Below are 26,575 nucleotides of genomic sequence, written 5' to 3' on the forward strand. Positions count from 1 at the left end.
TTCAAAAAGCTCTCCGTCCACACTAGCGTTTTCAAGTGTTTTCCAAAAGTTGCCCATCCACACTAAAACGTCTGAAAACGCTTACGTCCCTGTAATGCGCATGAGTAAAACGTAAGACGCTTCGACATGCGTCATTTCCATCAGGCGTTTATTTACTTTCCAACTCTTTGAAACGTCGCGGCAACTGTCCTCGCGTTCCGCCACTGAACAACAACTGCGAGTAAACATCCCGTCTCCTTTGAAGAAATGTAAGCTGAAGTATGTACAAACTGACATTAATCTTTAACAACGCAATCAAAGTGGAGAGTAGCCAAAACAACTGCGATACAACGTCGTTCACCATCTTGTTTTGGACTGAATGGGTCACATGACTGCGTCACATGACTAAAAATACGTCATCATTTTCGAAAGCATCCGTTTTCACAGTCCACACTACAACGTGAAAACGGCGTTTCAAATGTATCCACTTTGGAGTGCGTTTTCAAAAAGCTCAGTTTTAACGGACAAAAACGCTGTCTCAGTGTGGACGGAAGGCCAAAACAGAGAGAAAAAGATGCGTTTTCAAACGAAAACGTATTAGTGTGGACAAGGCCCATATCCTATAGCCCACATTCGCTGGCATTTTGCATGCTTAAAATTGTGTGTGATCATCCCTTTAGGAAAGTATACTAATGTAGTAAATCAGAACAAGAGTGTAATAGATTAAGAACCAAGAAATGCAGAGAAGGGAAAAATTTAATATAGAGATTTAATGAGATTATCTCTCTATTTAGATTCTTTCTTATGCTAGCAGAGCTGTTTTAGTGAGTCATTCATATCTGAAAGAAGCCCTTGTGGTTCTTTCTCTTGTATGGATACCATGAGGATTTAGGATGGTCCGCTCTTAGATCAGTATGTAATTACAACAACCATGTATGCTACCAAATCCCAGTCACTCTACTAGTCTTGGTAGGTATCTCACTACATTTTGAAACAGAAATATGGGTCAAACCTGTATGGGGGTCCACGCGGAACGCTCCTCTCTCGTTTCCATTGATAATTGCGTAAGTAATCTCTGCGCCTGCTTCTGCGTCTCGGCTGGCGGCGTGCACCCGCAACACCTGAGTGCCAACGGCGATGTGTTCACCAACAGTGGCCGTGTACTCACGACGCTCAAAGACAGGAGGGTTGTCATTGATATCCAGGATGGAAATGGTGACAGTGGTGAGGGAAGAGAGGCGTGGGGAGCCACGGTCGGTGACCTGGGCGCGGAGGGTGTAGAGCGACTGGAGCTCACGGTCCAGAGGATGATCCAGTCGAATGATGCCCGTCTCCTCCTCGATGGAGAACACCCCATCAGCAGAGTCCAGCAAGGAGTAGAGAATTTCTGCATTAAAATCTGAACACAAACACACAATGCGTAACGGGATTAATTCAGACATTTAGGATGCAAGTGCAAGTTTTTCAGACTTCTGATCAAGCAATTTTTGTTTTTCTACTCCTTTCAGTAATAAATTAAATTTGCTACGATACTAATGTTTTTAGATGGATCGGGTATCGGTCCAACGAGCCTGATCCAAATCCGATAATGTGTTTTAGTCATGTGCGTTACTGTCAAGATCCAAAAATGACATAATAGAACCATAAAAGCACCATTAAAGTAGTCCATATGACTCGTGCATTTTATACAAAGTCTCATGAAGTGAAGACATGCGATGGCTTTATGAATCGCAAAAGGCTGTTTAATAAGTAAATATATAATTGCATGCATAGCACGTTTGAGTGAATGGCGTGGCTCTGACACACACACACATAAGCACACGCCAGCTGGTAAGCGAACCACACGAACAACATCTCGGATACAGATGCTCAAGTTCGGTTCGCTTATATCTGGACCATTTTATCAGATTTTGAATAAGAAGTGAATTAAACTACTGTGAACTAGCCCACATACAGGACTTCCTGATAAAAGGTTCATAACTAACTAAAATATTTAATTCTGGTATTAGAAAATTATACAATTCAATAATAATAATAATAATAATAATAATAATAATAATATTTAATGATTATTATTATTATTTGTTTACAAATACAAATAAAGTTTTTTGACGGGGTTCCAATAGATAACTGTGTGAATGAAAAGTGGACTGATATCTTACAACTAAAGTGAACAAAATAGAGATCTGAATCCTTTAAAGCTCAGATACAAGTAAAAAAACAAAATACAAACAAACAAAAAAAAAAATGCAAAGAAAACTGGCTTCTTTTATACTGAAGACTTGCACTGGAATGAATGTTCATTTTGCTGCTACATTATCAAGTAGACTTTTCAACAATAAAGTTTTTTATATATATATATATATATATATATATATAGGCTATGCAATTATATTGAAATAATCTGTAGTTAAAGGTTTGTGTTTCTTTACATATAAAAGAGTACCTACCCCCAATTAGTATTACACAGTGAGGAATAGATCTTCTACACTGATTAATAAAAAAAACAACAATGGTATCGGATCGGCTGATATTGAGATTTCAGGTATTGGAATTGGATCGGGACAGAAAAAGTGGTATCGGTGCATCCCTAATTCAGATCACAGTGTTTCCCCTATATGCATTATGCTCTTGGGATTTCACATAGTTAATTTAATATTCTTGACACAACATTGCGCACAGCTGACTGGGGCTGGCAAGCGTTTTCTACCCTGGGAAAGGAACCCCACAACACACACTCACAAATACACGCACTTACTCACAGTGACGTCACCGCATAACAACACTTGTCAAAATCATTTAATTTCAAGTGGCCCGCAAGCTATTTTCTGAAACGTACGATGGCAGGGGATCGCAACGTTTCACTGAATAATTAGTTAGCACTTTCCTCATGAATATAAATGAGCCTTCCCCTGTAATCTGTATGTTTTGGTGTGCATTTTGCTCGCTTCAAAAGCGGAATGTAACAGCGATTCACAAGTCAATTATCAGCACGGCTTAATCATAGCAGCACGAGGGCAGAGCAGACGCGGTGATTTGTGGACAGGTCTCAATCGCACAGACTATTTTAAATGCGCTTGTGAACCTGTGAGAAGCTTCGGGGATTGTGAAACCCGTTTGAATGTGGTACAGAATTGTCTGTTGCAAACTCTTAAGTCTCGGGGATGAAAATAGTTTAAAACCAAAGAAAACATAAATTAGAAGGCTTTTCAATTCTCAGATCACAACACTTACAACACTTTACCATGGATTTACTGCAGTAACACTAACTGTACGGTAATACCTATGGTAGTTGTAGCAGAACATATTTCTAAATGTATTTAGACTGCTGCTTTTTCATTACAAAAATGCCATAGTTCTTTATATAGAAACCATAGTTACTAACCATGGTAGTGAAGAGCCATGCATGGTTTTATGGTTACCATGAACTATTACAAATATCATTGTTAAAACAATGGATACTATGGAAGGTCTATGGTGCATTTTCATAAGTATGGACCAAGCTATCTGTTCCATCTGCGTAATATCTATACACTTGTAATGCTTTCTGATTGTAGGAAAATGTAAGTTGTTTTGTTTGCCTTCAGAAATTCCAAGAGATGGCTGTAGTTTTATCAGTAGGAGCCTGATGAAAGGAATCTGTAAAGAAGAACCAACCTATTCACACTGTCAGAATATTTCAATTTAGCCATATAAAAATTAGTTGTTCATTTATCTACAGACATTACTGTTGTTAATATAATTTGTATCTGCATCACAACCTCAAAAATCAATGCTGTACTGTCAAATGTGCAATTCAATGTACATAGCATGTAATATTATTTGCACGGGTGCTACTGAAGCAGGTGCTGGTGCCACATTTTCAAAGGGCCCTTTGAGGGCACAAATACACCGTGATGTGGCCCAGGCTGAAATTGAGTTTGACACCCCTGTTTTAATCTATTCTTTGACCGTTAATACGGGTCTGGCGTTGCGGGCTTGTGGACATTTTAGCCATGACACAAAGTAGAGTGGCATTGTGGCCGATAAACCTTGGATATGCCTTACAGTATGTATGAAAATTAAACAGTCCAGAGTCACCATTCTGCATGTACTACAGTTACCACATGTAACTGTCACAAAACCATTGTCACATATACCTTTATTTAATTTTGTGCAAAATTGATAACTTTAACAGGATAACATATACATTGTATTTACCATTTGTTGCCTAACAATTGTACCACTTGCCTTTGCTAACATTATTTGCTAACAGTGATGGAGAATCAATCCATAAAGATTCTCAACACAAAAATACAGTATGTGATTTAACGGTGCACCTTTGTCTCAGATATGATGATTAGCTATGATAAATTCATCCTATAAAACAGTCAGTGGTGAAACCTTTGGTCCTGAGCTGAATATTAAAAAGAAAATGTGTGTACGAGACAGTGCTTATTTTGTTAGAGAACATACACACACAAACAAACAAATAAACAAGACAAAGACAGAGCACACTAATCCCTCTAATGCATTTTTGAGTAAGCCTCATTTGTGGTTTGCTTCTAAAATGCTATCTATCAAAACACACTCACTCATTATAGTCAGTTAACACAAACTCTTGTGTTCTACTGAGTTTCCGTCAGACCAAATTACTGGAGAGCAACTGCTTCATGACAGTTTAGTATGAATTAAGCCTCCTGAAAAAGCCCCTTCCAATGACCCCATTCCCATTTGTGTAATTTGAAGTTTCAGTTTGACAGTTGTGATATTGGATTCCCCAACAAGACTCTAAACATTTAAACAACACTATACATTGTATAGATTCACTGCACTCACTTAGTTCATATTAAAAGTATACTAGAGTGTAATTATTCCAGGTTCAATACAAGTTAAGCTCTATGAACAGTATCTGTGGCATGTTGTCAATTCCCACAGAAAATAATTTTGCCTCGTCCCTCAGTTTTTAAAAACAAACAAATCAAGCGAGTGCAGAAATGTATTGAAAATGGAAGTCTATTATGCAACTGTAGTATGCTTGACACCTGTCAACTGTCAAAGCATGCTTTTGTTTGTTTACAAACTGAGCTAAAAGCATGCCACAGATGGTGTTCATAAAGCTTAATTTGTACTGAACTCTGAATATCCCCGCTGAAAAGACCAACTTAGAGCAGCATAATGCTGGTTTTGGCTGGTTTATGCTTGTTAGTATTGGTTTGAAGCTGGTCTAGCTGGTGGATTAACATAGTAATTGCCTATTCACCAGCAAAACTGGTGATGCTGCTTGACCAAAGAAGTCTTGCTGCTTAAGCTAGTCAAGAAGGCTTTTAGAACACCAGCACAGATATGCAGGTCTTTTTAGAGGGGTATTCCTTTAAATTGACTTTATAGTGCACTCTAAATTGCAATTAATATATACAAATATACGCTCACCGAGCACTTTTTAGGAACACTATGGTCCTAATAAAGTGCCCAACGTGGTCTTCTGCTGTTGTAGCCCATTCACATCAAGGTTCAATATGTTGTGCATTCTGAGATGCTATTCTGCTCACAATTGTACAGAGAGGTTATCTTACTGTAGCCTTTCTGTCAGCTCAAACCAGTCTGCCCATTCACAGTTGACTTCTCCCATCAACAAGGCGTTTTTGTCCACAGAACTGGTGCTCACTGGATGTTTTTTTGTTTTTGGCACCATTTTGAGTAAACTCTAGAGACTGTCGTGCATGAAAAGCCCGTCTGGCACCAAAAATCATGCCACGGTCAAAATCACTGAGATCACATTTTCCCCATTTTGATGGTTGATGTGAACATTAACTGAAGCTCCTGACCTGTATCTGCTTGATTTCATGCATTGCACTGCTGCCACACGATTGACTGATTAGATAATCACATGAGTAAGTAGGTGTACAGGTGTACCTAATAAAGCGCTTGCGAGAGTATTCCTTTATTCCGTTTCTGGCAGTGATACTGAGAAATAACAGAGGGAAGAATAAGAGATTGCTTTTGTTTAGGCTAGGCTTAACTGAAATGTAGTGAAGTGAGCCTGGAATGTAGACAGAGACAATTTACTTTAGCACAAAGCCTATCTGTTTGAGGATAGAAGGTTCAGAACAAACAGATGATAAGGGAAAAATTCAGTGCAAATGAAAATCGGAGCAAATCGAGTGGAAATGTGTGTGTGTGAGAGAGAGAGATGTTTGTCTTTTTTTGGATCAAGGGTGCTGTCCTGTTTGACTATGGATGTGAAAGTGTTGATTTTCTCTCTAAAGTATTAATACGACAGATGGGCACCAACAGACCATACTGTCACAAAATTGGACAGTGACAACCGCAGATGTGGCGAGGAGACAACACTGAAGAATGTCTTGGGAAACGATCTTACCTCGTACGCACACACACAATCCATCACCACCATTGTACACATGCATCTTTGTTCTAAATCCTGGATTCTACAGATCTTACCTGTGTCAAGGTCAGAGGCGTACAGGCGGGCCACAGGTGTGTTTATCTCTGTGTTTTCGAACACAGTGAAGGTGTAGGGGTCAGAGGTGAACTGCGGAGCGTTGTCATTGACGTCCTCGACTTTAATCTCAACATCTGCTTCACAAAAGCGCCCACCTCCATCCAAAGCACGCACCTTCATTTTGTGCACCTCCTCTTCCTCCCGATCCAGAGGGAGCAGTGTTTTCAATTCACCTGATGAAACAAAAATACGTCTTAGGGTGCTTGCACACCAAAGAATTTCCTGCGATTTACGACAGTTATGTCATAGCACAACATGTAATGAATAATATACATGTCCAAAATAATTCCCAATTCCCGATATGCTTTTCGCTTTTATTCTAAAGGTTGTTTTTGAGTGGCAGGTGATGTTGCTTCAACATTAATTTTTGCATGCCACAGTGAACATACAGTAGGTGAAAGTAGGAGAAACATCTGGGCATCTGATTGATTCAAACTTGCATATTAAGATCGGTTGTCATTGCTGATAGGACTACAGACTATAGACATATAAGCGCCTCTGATTCGTCATTGCTGTTTTATTGGTTTATGTCTGGGACTAGTTAGAATACTCGTGACATATAAGCCACATCTGTTTATAACCTCTAAACTGTTTACAAATAAACAGCTTTTAGTCTGTGAGTAAAACAATATGCCTCTTGTATTCTATTCATTCATTAACATTAGTGACTGTTGATCATGGCTATTTCATATATCTGCAACCCTGCTTGCTATGCATTAATTGTCCGGTCCACTGATTGAATGTTTTTTATGAGGTGTGTGATGAAACATTATTTTGTGGTCATGTAAGGAGTTTGAGAGCAGTCTAGAGTTTGTTAGCGGAATTATGTTGTGATGGAATTAAAATAAAATATTAAAACTGGCTGCATAAAATTATTTGTAAATGTAAAATACTCTGAATTGGCTACTTTAAAATGCTTCTACCATCTCTATGGCTGGTGTTTTCATTTGTTTGAGCGTATGCATACATGTTCTGTTGTGCAGCATTTGATTGGCCAACATCACCTACGTATACATTATGTGCAGTACATAAGTTGCTTTGGACTTTGTCGCAGGACTTTTCGGATTATGAAAAAAAACTTATATTACGGAAAAAAGGTAAATGGAATGCTGCAATTGTCAGTTTTCACAACTGGTTATTCGTGGCAGCCATAATCATAATCTCGATTTCATTTTAAATGAATTGTACTGCCCAAGTGGGAATGCAACACAACTGGACTCGTCATTCTGAAATTTCCACTGGTCAATGCATGCCTATGTCAAAGTTCTCGGCATCAAAAGTTACAATATTCTCAACTTTTGGTCACATTTTGGAGAGACTCTTTCAGAAAGACTTGTGTTTTTTTCCATGCGACACACCACCCTCACAGAAATCAATAGAGTAGCAGCGATCTCTGATGTAGTATAAACTCAATTTGTGTATAGTGCACAGGTACTCATGTTAACACACGCACAGTTTATTTCTAAGGAACTCCCTCCACCAATCACTTTGAACGTCAGCTGGCACTCCATTAATGAGCCAGACACAATCCAATTCGATTCCAAACTATCTCATTTGTCAAGTCAAGAGAACACTCTAAGAATGCCCTCAAAATAAAGCAAAGCAGTTTGTTTTATCAGCGAAGGAGGGAGACAGTCGTCTCTTTCATGATGAAATGATCTGACCTAATAATTTCAGCATGCATGAGCTGCGTTCCATTTATCTGTGAGTGGTCACTGATTTAAAACAGCTCTTTTGTGTTCAATAGTTGACTTTGTGCCAGCTGTTGGTGTGGTGCCTCTGGAGCTGGAGTGCATCTCAAGAAGAAATTAATGCAGGGAGTTCATGGAGATCCCCCTAAAGGAGAGCTAAAATCATCCTTGCGTTGAGCAGCTTTAAGAAACGGTAAAGATTAAAGAAAGGAGGGGAGTGGTGGGAAAAGAAAGAAATAGCTAGGGAGGATAGAGTGCAGTCTGGTTGTGGGTTTGCATAGAGAGTGAGATGTAAAAAGAAATAAAGGGAAAGTCACCCTTGGAAAAGCAGCCGCCAGCTTTCAGGGGTCTGCTTGGCTCGCACGAGAGCACTTTTGGCAATGCTAACGTGCAATAATGCTCTTCTTTTTCTCCACGATGGAAGAAAATGGAAAAGAGCAAAGAAAATCCTCCATGCACACATAACCCACACAAAAGAACAGTAGCGCTCCTTCAGTTTGCAAGCCAACATCCCCTGCCTTCACACTCTGCATTATCAAAGAGCCAGTGACTAGCGCCTTTACAATAGCTTTTGTGTTGTAGCAGCGTGACGCTGTCTCAAACCCGCTCGATTTCTGCTCTCCTTCCGGCTGTAACCAATGTTTAATTCACACAGATGAGAAAGAATTGACTTGTGCTAATAGCTAAAGTGAGACGACTAACAAGCTGAAATGTTTTAATAAAACATTTTGTGTGAGTGTGCTTGCTCTGAGCTACAAACTTCTTTGGAGTGTGAATAACCAAGTAGAACAAAAGAACAGAATAATATCAGAATGAAAACAGAATTTAGTGGTATTCATTGTTGACTAAAAAACACAGTAAAGAAAGCCCAAGGGTGTACTTCCTTCCTTGGAATTACAAAAGTATTTAAATTACAACAGTTGTTATGGTTTTAAATGCTAAGTGTGTTTGACTGCAGACACAAGCAAATGGGGTTGACAATAGCTGTTCTGTGTGTATGTGGCATATATTTGTCAGGCTATTAAAACAAAGGTCTTCAACACAAGAAATTTTAGAGTTATGGACCAGTGGGTGGGATATCTCGAATAATACTTTTAGAAATTCCCCAATGCAGTGTGACAGTGATGACAGAGAGAAAGAGTTTGTGCAGTGACATGGGCACACATAATCAATTACATCAGCTTATTTTATAATAAAGTTCTAGTTGAGTCCTGATGACAAGCATACACATCAGTGTTGGTGCAGCAACTGGTCTTAACTACATACTAAACAAAACTATATTATTTTTGTAACATTTAAATAGCATTTATAATATTTCAGTAGTTCACAAATTAATGTAATCCTGCATTGATGATAGTGTAAATGTGTTTGGCTCGCTGTCCTGGGCAAAGGGCTCGAGACTTGACCCGAGCTCGAATACCCACCCCGGACTTAAATTAGTTATTGATGAAATAGATATGTGGAGATGGGGAGGTGGAGGGATGCTGGAAGGCTCGATGCCACGTAGAGGTAAGCAGCTGTTTATATACGCTTACTCTGGCAGTGTGATTGGTCGGATAAAATTAACTTGCTCCTCCCAAACTCTGTTAAAGACACTCCATTTCAGTAGTTCGCAAGTTAATGTAATCCTGCATTGAGGATAGTGTAAACGTGTTTGGCTCGCTGTCCTGGGCAGAGGGCTCAATCCGAGCTCGAATAACCCCCAAAAAGAAACCAGGAAACGGGACAGCGAGCCTCTTATTTCCCCCCAAAAGGAAGACAAACCTGAAATGATGAAAAAAAACTTGCTAAGCCCTGTGTGAGATGGGCAGAGGTGCCAAAGATGAACGAGTGGAGCCGCTAGCGGAGGCAGCCTCACGCTAGGGTCCACTCAGGGGATAGGAAACTGGGTGGTGCAGGATAGGTAGAAAATGAAGAATGAAAATAGACTGAAGCTCTGAATAGACAGTGGCGGTTACGGGCGCATGGAAATGAGCTTTTGCAGGAGCTGTTATGCGCTGAGGGATCGTTATGCCCGAACACGGGGGCTGCCCCCGCGGTTGGACAGGGTCGCCCCAGGCAGAGGTGTGAAACCAAGCCACCCAGACCTGACCTTAAGCCCCCAGCCAGACGTGGTTGGTTCGAAGGGATGGGCCTGTGCAGCGAGCGGGCAAGTCCCGTAGGAGAGGGGCTCGGCTGCCGCTTGAGCGAGCGAGCCCAACCTGAGATCGAATGGGGGCCCTCATTGCATTTGAAAGGGGGAGTACTCGCTGCGCTACGAATGCCTTGAATCCTTGAGCGCGGGACCGTACGCGTTCAGTGGGAGAGCATACGATTTATGTGAGGATGGTTATGCTGTATTTTACTGAGCTCACTCGCTCACTTCTGTTGTTTTAAAATGTGCTCTATAAATAACGGTTGACTTGACTTTGCAGGCGTGGGTCCGCACGGTATTCAGCGGTAGAACACTAGATACTACATGGCACCGTTTGCAGTAGTGCAGTGAATAGAGACGACTTATTTATAAAGATAACCATAAATTCTACAGGAAACTGAAATATTGTGAGTATGAACCAAAATGCGAAGCCGAATCATCCGCCGTCGATTTCAACCCGTTACTTTAAGCTTGGGTGAAGCGCATGATTATGACAGATTGTTGAACACTTTTAAAGTCATGCAGCAATTAGGTACTATGGTCGAGCTTGTTAAGAGTTTGTAATCCAATGAAGAAGTAGAGAAGATTTGTTTGTAAAATTAAAATGATGGACTGATTTTACCTGCATGAACGTTTGTCCTGGGAGGGAGAAAAGAATGTCATGTTATAGTCTAGAGATGAGTAGACGTTTGTAGAAGTGCTTGCTTCATGGTTATCGGGGCTGTGCGGCGAGAATGAGAAAGGATTCAGGACCGGGTTCGCTTGCGGAGGCAGCCTCACACAGGGAACGGTTCTGGAGTAGGGGAGATTAGAACTGTAGAAAGGAGGGGGATAAAGTGAAGAGGGGAATGGGTCTAGAGTGGGGTTCTCCAGTGGAGGCAGCCTCATGCGGGAATCCGCTACAGTGGCCCATGGATAGTTTGTCCTGGGCGGGAGGAGAGAAAGTCATGTTATAGTCTAGAGATGAGTAGAAGTTTGTAGAAGTGCTTGCTTCATGGTTATCGGGGCTGCATGGTGAGCTTGAATGCTGCCAGGAGGCGAGACAAGTTTGCAGAATGATTCATGAACAAGTTGTGACGCGGCGCACGACCCACCTCTTGCGGAGCAGAATTCTGTTTGGATAGAAGCTGTATATAGCTGTAGTGAGCAGATGTTGCTGCGGCAGCGAGCTCACGCTAAAATGTCTGCGCTGATTTGGAAAGATGTTTGAAATTAGAGTAGCGATCGTTTGAAAGGAAGTTTGCTTGTTGCATAATTTCCCGTGTTCCAAATGGAATAATTCACACTCCGAAGTTCTTTGAAGGGAGAACAATCATGACAGCCATGTTGGAAGGTAACTTCAAACGGAATAGAACACGCCCTAAACAAGCTGCACAGCGAGGTAATCAAGCTGGGGAGCGTTGGAAAGATGACTGAATTAAATAGTTAATAGTTTTGTTTTCCTCACGCTCAATTAAAGCTGTAATAGAGATCAAGTGGCACGAAGCCAGAGCTGTGACCGTTCGCAGAGGCAGGCTCACGCAACGGACCGCTCAGGGTGGAAAGTTTAGATAAGAGGACATATGAACAGTTGTAGGGGGCTGTTTCACATGTATACAGCGCCGAAGTGGTCGGCATGCGGAGGCAGGCTCACGTGATGGACCGCTCCAGGTGGAAAGTTTAGATAAGAGAACATGTAAAGTCATAGGGAGCTGTTTGTCAATGTATACAGCGCCGAAGCAGCCAGTTTGCGGATGCAGCTTCATGCTATGATCTGCTTTGGCGAATAGAAATTAGAATGAAAGACTTAGTGGTAGCGGTCATTGCTGCAAAAAACTAATCTGCTGAATAACAAGATTAATTAGATGAAAGAGCTGTTCTGATGAGGGCGAATGCTTTTCAGCAAAGTAGCATCTGACGATCCGAGTCTCTCTCCCGGGTCTGTTCGTGGGCAAACAGGCGAGGCCGAATGCCGGAAGGCTCGATGCCACGTAGATGTAAGCAGCTGTTTATATACGCTTACTCTGGCAGTGTGATTGGTCAGATTAAATGAATTTGCTCCTCCTGATCTTTGTTAATGAAACTCCATATATAAAAATGAACTGTTATGAATGTGCAACTTTAACTAGGCCAACAATTCTTATCTAACCAACCATGTTATTAAATTAATGTGGTCCACAGAGGGTCAATTACACACAACAAGGTAAAAAAACAAAAAAAAAAAACAATGATGACTTGCGGTCCAGTGAGAGAGTCGGAATTAAATTCAGTAACCTGAATGACTAGAATGACCCTGGAGTCTTTTTGACAGATTCAGATTACAGTGGTCATACAGCATGTTTTTGTTTTGTTTTTTGCGCACAGTCAGCGGAGACAAACTAATGGAAAGATGTGTTGTCTTTATTTTATTTCACTGTACCTGACCCTTTTAACTCATTAAATTAAATTCAGACAGCAAACTCAAAAATTATGTAAAATTTTTTTGTTGTGGCCCAGTAGATTCAGTACTGGTGCAGCACCGTTACTAGATTTTGGTGCAGGAAACACAAATACTATTGACTACCTGTTTCAGAGTCAATGCTGAAGTGCTCGGAGCCCGGTCCCAGCAACTCGTAGGAGATCTGCGCATTAGAACGGATGTCAGCATCTGTAGCAGAGACCTGCAGGATCAGCCGACCAGCAGGGGAGTCCTCTGGGACACTGTCTGTATAGAGAGACTGCAAAGAAAAAACAGGGAGACATATGAATACAGGAAGTGACATTATGGATGGGATAGGGACAAGAAGAAAAACAAAAGGAAAGAGAGTTTAGTAATGGAGAGAAAAATGAAAAGAGGAACAAGATTTTCCCCATAGGAAAACATTTTTAAATTTTTTTTTAAAGAGGAATACAATACGCAATAGAAGTACAGGTGCATCTCAATAAATTAGAATGTCGTGGAAAAGTTCATTTATTTCAGTAATTCAACTCAAATTGTGACACTCGTGTATTAAATAAATTCAATGCACACAGACTGAAGTAGTTTAAGTCTTTGGTTCTTTTAATTGTGATGATTTTGGCTCACATTTAACAAAAACCCACCAATTCACTATCTCAAAAAATTAGAATACATCATAAGACCAATAAAAAAAACATTTTTAGTGAATTGTTGGCCTTCTGGAAAGTATGTTCATTTACTGTACATGTACTCAATACTTGTTAGGGGCTCCTTTTGCTTTAATTACTGCCTCAATTCGGCGTGGTATGGATGTGATCAGTTTGTGGCACTGCTGAGGTGGTATGGAAGCCCAGGTTTCTTTGACAGTGGCCTTCAGCTCATCTGCATTTTTTGGTCTCTTGTTTCTCATTTTCCTCTTGACAATACCCCATTTCTCTATGGGGTTCAGGTCTGGTGAGTTTGCTGGCCAGTCAAGCACACCAACACCATGGTCATTTAACCAACTTTTGGTGCTTTTGGCAGTGTGGGCAGGTGCCAAATCCTGCTGGAAAATGAAATCAGCATCTTTAAAAAGCTGGTCAGCAGAAGGAAGCATGAAGTGCTCCAAAATTTCTTGGTAAATGGGTGCAGTGACTTTGGTTTTCAAAAAACACAATGGACCAACACCAGCAGATGACATTGCACCCCAAATCATCACAGACTGTGGAAACTTAACACTGGACTTCAAGCAACTTGGGCTATGAGCTTCTCCACCCTTCCTCCAGACTCTAGGACCTTGGTTTCCAAATGAAATACAAAACTTGCTCTCATCTGAAAAGAGGACTTTGGAACACTGGGCAACAGTCCAGTTCTTCTTCTCCTTAGCCCAGGTAAGACGCCTCTGACGTTGTCTGTGGTTCAGGAGTGGCTTAACAAGAGGAATACGACAACTGTAGCCAAATACCTTGACATGTCTGTGTGTGGTGGCTCTTGATGCCTTGACCCCAGCCTCAGTCCATTCCTTGTGAAGTTCACCCAAATTCTTGAATCGATTTTGCTTGACAATCATAAGGCTGTGGTTCTCTCGGTTGGTTGTGCATCTTTTTCTTCCACACTTTTTCCTTCCACTCAACTTTCTGTTAACATGCTTGGATACAGCACTCTGTGAACAGCCAGCTTCTTTGGCAATGGATGTTTGTGGCTTACCCTCCTTGTGAAGGGTGTCAATGATTGTCTTCCCCATGATTGTGTAGCCTAGTGAACCAAACTGAGAGACCATTTTGAAGGCTCAGGAAACCTTTGCAGGTGTTTTGAGTTGATTAGCTGATTGGCATGTCACCATATTCTAATTTTTTGAGATAAAGAATTGGTGGGTTTTTGTTAAATGTGAGCCAAAATCATCACAATTAAAAGAACCAAAGACTTAAACTACTTCAGTCTGTGTGCACTGAATTTATTTAATACACGAGTTTCACAATTTGAGTTGAATTACTGAAATAAATGAACTTTTCCACGACATTCTCATTTATTGAGATGCACCTGTACATTAGCCTTTACAAAAACCTCTGTAAAGCTCTCATGGTGCAAAATCACCCTCTTTGTTTCTTAAATCCTGCATTTCACAAAAAGACCTTTCAAATCCCTCCTGACATTCTCCCTTTTTCTCTAAATCTCATCCCTTTTAGCATGCACAGCAGGTAGGCAGCACCCTCCCCTTCTTTCCTCCTTAAACTGACAGAATCAGACTACATGACATTTTGCTGCAATGCACTTCTTAACACACACACACACACACACACACACATAACTAATTCATACCTTCTCACAAATTGGGCTGTTGTCGTTGGCATCCAAGACCTTGACTTCCACCACAGCCTTGGCTGTGAAGGTCCCGTCAGTGGCAGTAATGTTCAGCAAATAATTGTCCCTCTCCTCCCTGTCCAGAGGCTTTCGCACTGAGACCTTCCACTCGCCTTGAGTGTGCTCAATGCCGAACTGTCCCAAGGGGTCTCCACCTTCAGAGAGCAAATAAGAAAAACATTGATCATACTAATGAACGACTATGTATTTGCATATTTACCACTGTAAAATCTAATGCATAATGTTTCAAATTAAATTACAGCAGCCCCAAAATTTATTTGCATTTAAAATGTAAAACTTTTATTAAATATCAGCATGGCATCTGCAAACAAATGATGCTAGATGTTTTCTCATTACAACATTTTCTTTACTTTTCTTTGTGCAAGGATTTTTAACCAACTGGTCTCATATGCCTCTAGTAAGCCAGGTGTAGTTCATTACATTACTTTAACTATGAACACGCTCCACAAAGTCTGACACAGAAAGTGTCCAAATACGTCTTGTCTTCATTTTGAACAGTATCTTTCCTTATAATTTCAAACCTAACACACTTGATTTTGTGAAATATTTTGCTTGAAAAGTGTGCTAGTGTCAACTGTCTTTAAAATAAGTGCCACTTGGTTAGATGTTCTGTCATCTAATGCAGTCACATTCATACATTCTTCAGTGGCTTAAGTGCTCAGGCACCTCTTGGAGCCACTGTACTGTGTATCTGCATATAATTCACAGGGCATCCGACAGTTGGGAGATATTTGTTCAGTGAACACTTTGCAGTGTTCATCAAACTTCATCACTCCATGTTTGCTTGGACTTCACAACATTAACACAAAGCATCTATGTAATTCAGTAGCAGTGTGACTTGTTATGCCAATTTCTGTCATCACTCAATGATCAGTCAAAGACGAGTGGATGTTATGAGACAGTTTTCATGTGCCAGGAAGTGCTCATCTCATCTCCTGCTTGGCAAAGATGTTCACACTAATTAATTAGCACCAGGGCTGAAACGTTCCCGCTTTGTTTCAAAAGCGTTATTCAGAAAAATATTCAGTTTTCTATTTATAATCTTTTTTGTGATCTAAGTATTCTTTGCACAGCAATTCTTCAAAATGTGCATTCATGGATATTTGTTTAAAAAGAAGATATTTCTACTTTGGCTTTGAGTGTCTTCTTAAAGATAATTATTGATACTATTAATTAGAAAAAGTAATATGGTTTATGGAACAATTTGAGGGTGTGTAAATAACTGAATTTTCATTTTTGGATGAACTATTCCTTTTATGTTGTGTCAGTCAAGCAACAGATAAAACTAAACTGGTAGTACAAAATCAACATCAGACATGCTTACCTGTGATGAAGTAGTTGATTTGTTTGTTATTGGCCTCTGTGTCCAAGTCTGTGGTGCTAAGAATTGCAATGACTCCACCAGGTGGGTCATCTTCGCTTACTGTGCCCTTATAGATCTCTGCTGTGAACCGTGGTGGGTTGTCATTTACATCTACCACTGTGACATCCACCTTGGTACTGGCCGTCAGCTGTATTTTGTCTCCACGGTCACTGGCTAAAACGGAAACTGTGTATTTGTTCCTCTTCTCACGGTCAAGTTCCTTTAATGTGGTAACCCATCCAGTCTCACTGTTGATGGCAAACAATTCTGCTATGTCCCCTGACTCTTGGTTGGGATCCAAATTGTAAACCACTTGACCATTAGTGCCTGAGTCCAGGTCTGTGGCTTTTACCTGTATAACGGAGGTGCCACTTGGTAGATTCTCCACTACAAAAGCTTCATAAGGATTGGACTCAAAAAGTGGTTGATTATCATTGACATCCTTGACCTGGATGCTAATGTCCACAGATGAGACAACTTTGCTGCCCTCATATTCACTTTGCGCTTGCAGGGATAACTGATACCATTTGGTGCTCTCGTGGTCCAGCTTCTTTTCCAGCATCAAAGATCCTGTGTCTGGGTCAACCACAAATACCTCATCCTGATTGCTCTCAAGAGTATTCCCTTTCACCAGACTGTAAAAGACTGGCTGATCACTCTCAACCAGAATGACATCTATTTCTGAACCAAGAGGAAGATCCTCGTCAATGGCAAATCTGTAGTGTGACTCAATGAATTTTGGCACTGGGACCTCTGGAGCAAGTATTCTGACATAGACTGGAACAACAGAGGACTTAGTGGGATTTCCACCATCTTTTGCTCGTATAAGAAAAGTGTAGAGTTGGTTCTCCAATCCAATTAGGCTTTCCTTGGTTACAATGACACCACTGAACTGGTGGATTTCAAAATTCTCCTCAACATTATCTGCTTCCGCTTCAATAGAATAGGTGAAGTCTGCATTACTGCCTTCGTCCATGTCGGAGGCTGCAATCTTAAGTATGGTTGTTCCTCTAGGCACGTCAGAAGCTACATTAACTCTGTAGTCAGCAGCTCTGAACTGCGGGGCATTATCATTGATATCCGTTAAAATCACATTTACAGTGCAGAATCCAACTTTGCCACCACCATCCATGGCAATTAAAGAAATTGGAATCACTTTCTCCAGTGCATTTTCTCGGTCAAGACTCTCCAAAGTGAAAATCTCTCCCTTTTCAGAGATGGAGAACTTGTCTTTGGCAATATCATTGACTATATGGTAGGTGAGTCTTCCATATGTGCCAGAGTCATCATCTGTTGCTTGAGCCTCTGCCACCAATGTCCCAACTGGTGAGTTCTCAAGAAGCTCAACCACATAATCCACCTGGTTGAAGGTAGGATTGTGGAAGTTAGCATTACTAACATTAACCTTCACAACAGCTGAACTCCTGAATACACCATCTGACACCGACACATTAAGGTTGTAGACACACTCCATATGGGGTTTCCGGTGGTTAGATATGAATATGGCCCCAGTGTTTGGATCCATTGCAAAGTTCTGCCCTTCGTTTCCTGATATAATTGAGAACTCAAGCTTACCACTATCTGAGATATCAGCATCTGAAGCCTGAACCTGGGTGATGAAGTGGCCACGGGGTGCCAGTTCACTGACTGTAGCCTCATAGATATTTTGCGAGAACACTGGAGCATTGTCGTTCAGGTCCGTTACATCAATTAACACTGTGACTTCACTGGAAAGGGCAGGCACACCACCATCCACTGCTCTAATTATCAGCTTGTGCGAGGTCTTCTCTTCATGGTCAAGCATGTGAGCTGTCCAGATTGTGCCTGTGTCTCGGTCAATGCTAAAGTATTCTGAGGTCTTGTCTTTTTCTTCAACAATCTGGAAAACGAGCACTTTGTTGTTACCTGTGTCTGCATCTGTTGCTGAGACTTGTAATACAGATGTCCCAATTACCGAAGCCTCTGAAAGATTTACATGGTACAAATTGTTATTGAACATAGGTGGGTTGTCATTAACGTCTTCCACGATTATGTCAACAAAGACTTCGGCTTTGGCACCAGTAAGTGAGTCTGTGGCCCTAACACTGAGCTTATAGGCTGGATGTGTCTCAAAATCCAAAGGCTTCACAACCTGAATGACACCAGTATTGAAGTTGATAGAGAACTGATTGAGAGGGTCCCCTTCTGTGACTGTGTAAACGATTCGAGGACCTTCAGATTCATTGGCCTTTATGTGTATGACAGGTATCAGTAATGGTATGTTCTCTGGGATCTCCAGACTGTAGAATGCTTTCTTAAAGACAGGCACTGCTTTGTTTACAACCATTATTGGCACTTCGACAGTTGAGGAAAGTGATGATTCACCTCCGTCTCTGGCCACAATGGTGATTAAAAGTTCAGTATTAAGGGAGTCCTTCTCAAGCTTCTTTTTAAGAGAGATTTCCCCACCCATACTGATCTGAATGTACTCGTTTAGCTCCTGAAGGTGGTAGCTTATCTCGGCATTTCTGTCTATATCTGCATCAACTGCAGTCACCTGTGTGATAACGTGACCCACCTCAGTGTCAACCTGAACCAGTGCCCGATAGGGTAGATTGACAAACACAGGTGGGTTGTCATTGGCATCCTCAATTATTATAGTAACAAGGACATGGGCTACATCAGCTGACTTGTCTTTGGTCACCTCCACCACAATAACAAATACACCTTGATCTTCCCGATCGAAGGGTATGCCCGTGGAGGAAAGCACTCCTGAGGTACGGCTGATCTGATATCTCTTATCAGGATTAAGTATGGTGTAAAACAAAGGTTCGTTGACTTGGTTTCCAACTGCTGCTATTACAGCTAAAGTCTTCTTCTCTAAAGAATTCTCCAGCACAAAAGCCTTGTATGTTTCTTGGGTGAACTTCAGAGTGCTCTCCTTATTCTCTCTGACATTTATTTTTACTAAAGCTGTTTTAGAAAATCTACCATCAGACACTCTAACTCTGAGCTCATACCTGCTTCTAAGCTGAGTGACATTTTGAATAGTGATAACCCCAAAGATGGGGTCCATTTTAAACTTTTCTCCAATATTGCCTTCAACAATAGAGTAAAAAATCCTGGAATTTGAACCTGAGTCTGCATCTGTGGCATTGACTGTGATCACTTCCACACCTTTGTAAGTTGGCAGCAAGACTGTGGTTTCATAAAGGTCCTGGCTAAACTGAGGTGGGAAATCATTGATGTCAAGGATTTCAATTGTTACATTGGCAGCCTTTTCCGCAAAGTGACGGGGGATTCCCATGTCGTGGACTTGAACAGAAAAGCGGAACATTGATCTTTGCTCATAATCCAATTCACTAATGGTTCTGATTGCGCCAGTGCTAGAGTCTATGGCAAAATAATTACGAGCAAATGGTTCAACAATCTGATAGACAAGCCTTGAGTTAGCATCACGGTCATTGTCTAAAGCACGGATGACAAGGGGTGTGTTGTCTTTGGTGAGGACTGCACTGTTAACAGGAGAAGATTCGCTGACCATTCCTGTGAACTCATCTTGAATAAATGCTGGAGCATTATCATTCTCGTCCTTCAGGTGAATCAGTAGAGTAGTGTTACTAGCCAGACCGGCCATGTTAGTTCCCTGAACAGTTAGTTTGTATGATGGCACTGTCTCGTAATCCAGAACCGAATGAGTCACAACTACTCCAGAGTTGGGGTTGATATCAAATGCTCCATTCACATTTCCGTCTTTAATCTGGTAGAACACTGATGATTGGCTCGTAGCGGTAACCAGACCTACAAAGGTTCCAGGGAGTGCAGTTTCACTGACCTCAGCAGAAAACTCCTTCTCGGTAAATTTAGGGATGGCATTGTCTGAAACAGTGACAGTTATGTCAACAACAATTGTAGCACTAAGTGGTGGTGTTCCTCTGTCAGAGGCTTTCACAGTGAGCTCAAATCGGTTCTTGTTGCTACGGTCGATCTCCTTTGCCACAGTAATCATGCCCAGTACAGGATCAATGGCAAATGAATTGCCAACATTTCCTAAAGAGGAAAAAAAAAGATAAAACAAATGTATTGATTTTCCTTTTCAGAAATGTTTAGATCTCATTAATATTAAACCCATGGTGTTTTAGTTGGAGTTTAAAGACTGACTCAAAATCATGGATGCACTGGTTCAGAGTTCAAACTGACATCTTATTGAAAATATAAATCTGTTTACATTGAATTTAGACTGCAACCATCATTTAGATATTCTGTAGAGTTATCAGTTACTTAAAAATGTAGTCGATTTATCACCTTTCACTCTTTGACTCATCAGCTGCCTGAGCTTCAGTCATTTGGTATGTGATTTGAATACTGTTTGCAATCTCTCTCTCTCTCTCTCTCTCTCTCTCTCTCACACACACACACACAGTACATTTCAATTAGCTTCTGCAATCTCAGATATTTAAAATATGTGAATTCTCTAAAGGACACTTGTCGTCATTTCTGTGCTATGCTCCACTTTCAAAACTCTCACACAATTTGGTGGGCTGGAGGACTTTTGGCTGCCATATTTAATTTCTCCCACATTTTGAAGTGGCCAGCATGGGAAGTGCTGAGGCTTTCACACCAAGGTCAGATGATAAAACAACAATGGCATGAAAGGATTTCAAACTATTTAAAAAAGGTTCAGACATTTCATACATCTTAGTCTTATGTACGTAATTTGAACATTATGTAGTTTACTGGACCAAGTGGACATAAGTCAAGAAACTATAAAATCAATCAGATTGAGTACCTGACTCAATGCTGTAGACAATCTCAGCATTCTGGCCTTTGTCTTTGTCAAGAGCTGTGACCTGAAGCACAGCAGAGCCGACAGCAGCAGACTCAAATACGCGGCCAGAGGAAGGTGAGCCAGAGAACCATGGTGCATTGTCATTGGTGTCCTGCACATTAACAATCACACGCACCAGGTTCCGCTTCACAGGAATGTCCTGATCTCGTACCTGCAGTGTGGAGGGCAGAGAGAGCGGTATAAAAAGTGCAATTTTGCTACCTCTAATTTAATTAAAAACACATCAAACACTTTAGAAAAAAAAAAAGATGCAAGCACGTAAGATGTTTGCCTCGATTTAATCAAAGAGAAAACAAGCTCTGCCAGGACAGTTTATGGTGAGTGATAGCTGACTGGCAGAACTTTTTCTAACTCGGACAGAAAAATCAATAAGACAGATGATACAGTAAAGTAGGTATCAAAGTAGTTAGCAGACCACGTGACCTTACCATTACAGTCAGTGTATGTTGGTGCATGGTCTCATGGTCTAGACTCTCCGCTGTGTACAGCAACCCGGTTCCAGGATCTAGTCGGAACTTGCGTAGACTAAACGGATCAGTGCTGCTGAGGAGGGTGAAGGTAAGCTTGTTCTTCTCATCCTGATCTGTAGCTGTAATCCGTAGCACCTCTGTCTCAGGTGGAGTATCTTCAGGGACATTCACTTCATACTTCGGCTTAGAGAATTGTGGTCGATGGTTGTTGGTGTCAATCACTTTAATAAGAACCTGTAAAAAGAAAATAGTTTAAGAACTGCTAGAATGAATATGTTGGAAAACTTGTTCCTGTAAGTATGAAGCCTTGTTTAATAATGTATTTACAGCATGACAATTTATTTGTATTATTAATGCATAATACATTTCAGATTACCACTGATCACATCCCTAAAATTCCATGAGAAAAGGTTTCAGTGTATACTAAAAGCCATCAAATATCTGGTATTACAGAGACCAATCAGGAATACAGTGAGATACTCACTTTTTAATGTTCCCCAAATGTATTAGTGCACCAAAAAGATATCTTAAAACACCCATATAAAAATTAACCTTGACTTGTCTGACTTCAGCATCTCAAAACTCTGAAAAAGTAATGAGGAACAAAACAGTGAATTTAAGGCCACATCCACAATAATCTTTTTTTTTGTTGTTGTTTTTTTTTGTTTGTTTGTTTTTAGTTTCTTAATGTCACTGTTTTCCAAAGTATGAAGTAATAGAGAGCGTTTCCAAACAAATGTATTTTCAGTGGAGGAAAACGTTGTTCCAGTGTGGAAGAAAGGTGTAAACGTAGCAAAATCAATGTGTTTTCAAATGGACACGAATCAGTGTGGGCATGGCCTAAGAAAAGAATCAAAGACAGAAAGAGGTAGATGAGCATGACAGTCAGGATGGTTGACTAGTCATCCAACAACAGATTAGTCAATTTTTTTAGTGGCGGTGCATTAAAGGGGTACAGAGCTGCAACTTTGGTCATCACAGTAAAACCCTCTCTAAGAAGTTGCTTTTCTAAATTCATCCTTTTTAAATCACTGCAGCCATCAGCCACTTTCATTACAAATTTAGTACCTTCAACAATGAATTTCAAGACAATTACTGTCAAGCTTTAAATCACCTGTTGTTAGAAATGTAAGTTATTATGTGTAACACGTAGTTCTCTGTTTGTGAAGACTGAACGTTTTGTCAGATTATTTCATCTGTAATCTGACAAGTCACTTTTTTGAAGGTAATGCTGCATTTAGCATAGATATATTGCTAAGAAACACGTCTTATTAAATACCCTAATTATACAGGGCTTCTTTAACCTTTTCATGAGTAGGGTCTAAATTCCCCTGCATTGCCCCCTGGAGTGAGTTATTTTTGCACGTGACACTGTACAGCCGGTTGAGGGGGTGTAGACGAGTATGTTTTTTTATTATTATTATTTTTATTTCTTGTCATAAAAAAATTTTTAAAATACTGTATATAATATAGAAAACAAATGAACAAATGGGTTATGCCTGCTGTACTGTATTTGTTTTATTTATTTCATTTTTATAGCTGTAAAAAACAAATGAACAAATAATATCGGCAGCCCGGTTTGCCTATATGCAGTGTTTGACTTCTCAGACATTGTGTGGGTGGGTTTGGGTGGTTCACAAGGACAATTTTTCAGGTTAAAAACTGGTAAACACAAGAGTATTATGCTATAAATGTTGCTTATAAGGACATTTCTAGTGTCCCCACAATTCAAATCACTTAAAAAAAAAAACATACTAAATGATGTTTTTTTGAAAATATAAAAATGCGGGTTAGGTTTAGGCATAGGGTTAGGGGATAGGAATCTATACTTTGTACAGTATAAAATAATGATGTCTATGGAGTCCCCTCATAAGGATAGCTGCACCAACATGTGTATGTGTGTGTGACAAGCGTGCATCGGATAATCACGCTCGATCAGCATGTTTTCACTGTGAGTATACAAGTTTTAAACTGTTATCGTGGTGCTTCTGTGATAGTCTGGCTGTCTGTTTCAGAAAACAAACGTATTATATGCCTGAAAAGATTGTTTGAGTTGCTGTTCGTGTGAATAAAAAACCGCATCTGCACCTAATAAGTAGATGTAGCAGTGTGCATGGGAAGATTGCACGTTTAGATGTGATGGCTGTGCATATACAAGCAGTGAACTGTTATCGTGGTACTTTGGTGACAATTAGGCTGTTTGTTACATAAAATAAACATAGTTTGAAAAGACTCTTTGAGTAGCTATTTGTTTGATGAATGACAACCGCTACTAATGTAAACAAATGGCAGCATGCATCGGAGGAAGATCGAGTTTGATGTATTGACTGTGCTTATAAGAGCTGTAAACTTTTTATTGTGGTACTCTGGTGATGAGTTGGATGTACCATATGTATTTAAAATAAACTTATTCTGTGGTTTAAAAGACTGTATGAGTAACTGTTTGAGCGAATATAAATTACAGACACTTGACCAGTGCAGCCTGTGTCGGCGTGAAAGCTGATTTGAATCTGGCAGCTTATAATGTAACTGGCTTTTGCAGAAACATGTGTGTGACGCTACTCTGCGGGGCCCAGTTATGTGACGGTACATAGGAAAGGGTTAAGAAATATTAGATGATTGAGACAACCTACCGACTAGTCAATATGTAGCTGTGAACATCGCTACATGAATGTGCACTATATTTGTGTTCTCTGTCTCTGTAAGTGATTAGAACTCCTATAGTGGTTGCTTTGATTTTGCATGGATCAATACCTATAATAACTCCAGCAATATTTTAAATGCCTGGTTACTTTTCGCTTCCATTCTGCAATCAATGTTAGCTAACCTGCACACATACAAATGAGTTAGGCCTGGGTGATAAGAAGGTTGTGATAACATTACCTGTTGACATTTTCTTTGGTTAATAGGGAGTGATTGTATCCAGAATGAATGGGAATGCGTTTCATTAAAAGTCTAACACTAACATAGCCTAACAAAGAGGGAAATGCCAATGTTATTTCACTGCATACTAATGAATGTGTTGATTATTTAGCAACTGCAGTTCTTTTTACACAAACTCACGACTAATGGAATTGTGAGCAGTGAACAGATCATTTGTAAGGCATCATTCTGAGACCAAAAATTGCACACACATCAACTGGGTGTGCACGCAGACATTTATCGCCCCTTTTTGTTTATCTAAGTCAACCTTTCGTCTATGTGGCTTCCGGGTGAGGATTAGTGAATGGACCGGGAGCTCCACTGTCAATTCCACCAGAATAGCTTTCATACAAGTAGACTGAGTGTGTGAACGGACGTGAGCTACGTTCATACAACCAGACATAGTTTTATGAAGCCAGGATGGAGAACAAAGGGATGAACAGAAGTATTAAAACTAGTGTTAAGTTTAGTATGCTATCAATCAGGGGGCGCTGTTTTACACAAAACAAACAAAAAAAGTTTAGAGCTCAGTGGATACACTGTCAGAAAAAAAGGTACAGTGCAGGTACAGTTTTGTACTTTGTTTTCTGACAGTATACTCTGATGCATAGCATAATCTCCCAATCGATTGGCCATACATATTTGTCCCTCCGTCTGCATATTTTTTCAAGTGACTGGTTTGGAGTGAAATTTTGGATATGAGAGACAGTTCTGGAATATTAAAATGTTACTGAATGAACTATGATCTCAATATGAATTGCAAGGTCAGTCTGCAAATACCCAGTCAGCGCAAAAGAGCACTGCATTCTATATTAAGCATTAAAAGGTTTAAACATCTTAAAATGAGATGATTCACATATACTCCAAATTAGGGCTGTGCCTCTACAATCATATATCAATATACTGTGACAATTTTTCTTTCTTTCATGATATACTAATAATACATTAGATCATTGTGTCAATGATTTTTTTTTATGTAAGTGTGCATTCATGTACATTCATCCATCCATTAATATGTTCAGAGCAGCTTCTAAGAGGGCACGAAAGAAATTCTCTCTCTGCGTTTTCCGTAGTTCAGTTGCAATCCAATTATGCAATCTTGATGCATCACAATGTTTTGAACTGAAAAGCTTTTCGCAGCATATATCAACATATCGTAGCTGTAAAATGTACATTTAACATATGATGACAAACACGTCAAATAGATATTTTGGCGTTGTACATGTGCTCTCAGGGTATAGCACAGAGTGACTCTTCATTGTTAAGTTTGGAATGATGTGGAAAAAATATTCACCACTCATGTTTGACGGATGCTGCCTAAAAAAAGATGTCAAAAAGACAAAAAGATTAGCTTGCAGTTGCTGCCTCAGCTGAAGATTAGACTGTGTGGGTGAGTGTGTGTGCAATGCTCACACTCGTCCTGACAGCATCAGCATGTCCCATGTCCCTGAAGAGCACGTTTGGTTTTATCGAATGCCAAAGGTCGAGGGAAGAAAAATCTTTGCCTTTTTCTCTCATCTGTTGCTTTTTTCTCAAACATTACTCTAGAGACATTCCGCCTGGCCCTGGCATCCTGGCCTTTTTTTTTTTTCCAGTCATGCGTGCGCAGACAGCTGATAGCAGAGGTGCAAATAGATGAAGCTTCTAGCTTGTATTTGTTTATATCCTGCCAGATATTCCATGATGTTTTAGAAGCAGTGTGGCAGGCTACATGGCTGTGTGCTGTAAATGTATGGGGGGAAAGAAACTCAAAGGAGCTCCACTAATGTCTAACACACACACACACACACACACACAGAAGGACAGATGGAAGGATTCGAGAGGAAGTGGTGAGTGAGGGAGTGATTAAAGGAAAAGATCAGAGAGTGTGAATGACAGATGAAGAGGGATGCATGTGTGAAAGACAGAA

The 26,575-nt window shown here is 40.3% G+C and overlaps 1 protein-coding gene across 2 annotated transcripts in view; it reads right to left on the minus strand.

Annotated features, from left to right (window-relative positions):
* LOC127444526 (protocadherin Fat 1-like) overlaps nt 1–26,575 on the minus strand; it is a 142,242-nt gene that overhangs the window by 29,880 nt on the left and 85,787 nt on the right. For both annotated transcript variants that reach the window (XM_051703928.1, XM_051703929.1), the window contains 7 exons: nt 21,703–21,978; nt 21,215–21,425; nt 16,408–20,475; nt 15,021–15,217; nt 12,849–13,002; nt 6,421–6,654; nt 992–1,378 (listed from right to left, as the gene is read on the minus strand). In XM_051703928.1, the coding sequence (XP_051559888.1) occupies nt 992–1,378; nt 6,421–6,654; nt 12,849–13,002; nt 15,021–15,217; nt 16,408–20,475; nt 21,215–21,425; nt 21,703–21,978 (5,527 nt within the window). The remainder of the gene's footprint in view (nt 1–991; nt 1,379–6,420; nt 6,655–12,848; nt 13,003–15,020; nt 15,218–16,407; nt 20,476–21,214; nt 21,426–21,702; nt 21,979–26,575) is intronic.

This window comes from Myxocyprinus asiaticus, chromosome 8 (genome assembly GCF_019703515.2).
Source record: "Myxocyprinus asiaticus isolate MX2 ecotype Aquarium Trade chromosome 8, UBuf_Myxa_2, whole genome shotgun sequence".
Lineage (NCBI taxonomy): Eukaryota > Metazoa > Chordata > Actinopteri > Cypriniformes > Catostomidae > Myxocyprinus > Myxocyprinus asiaticus.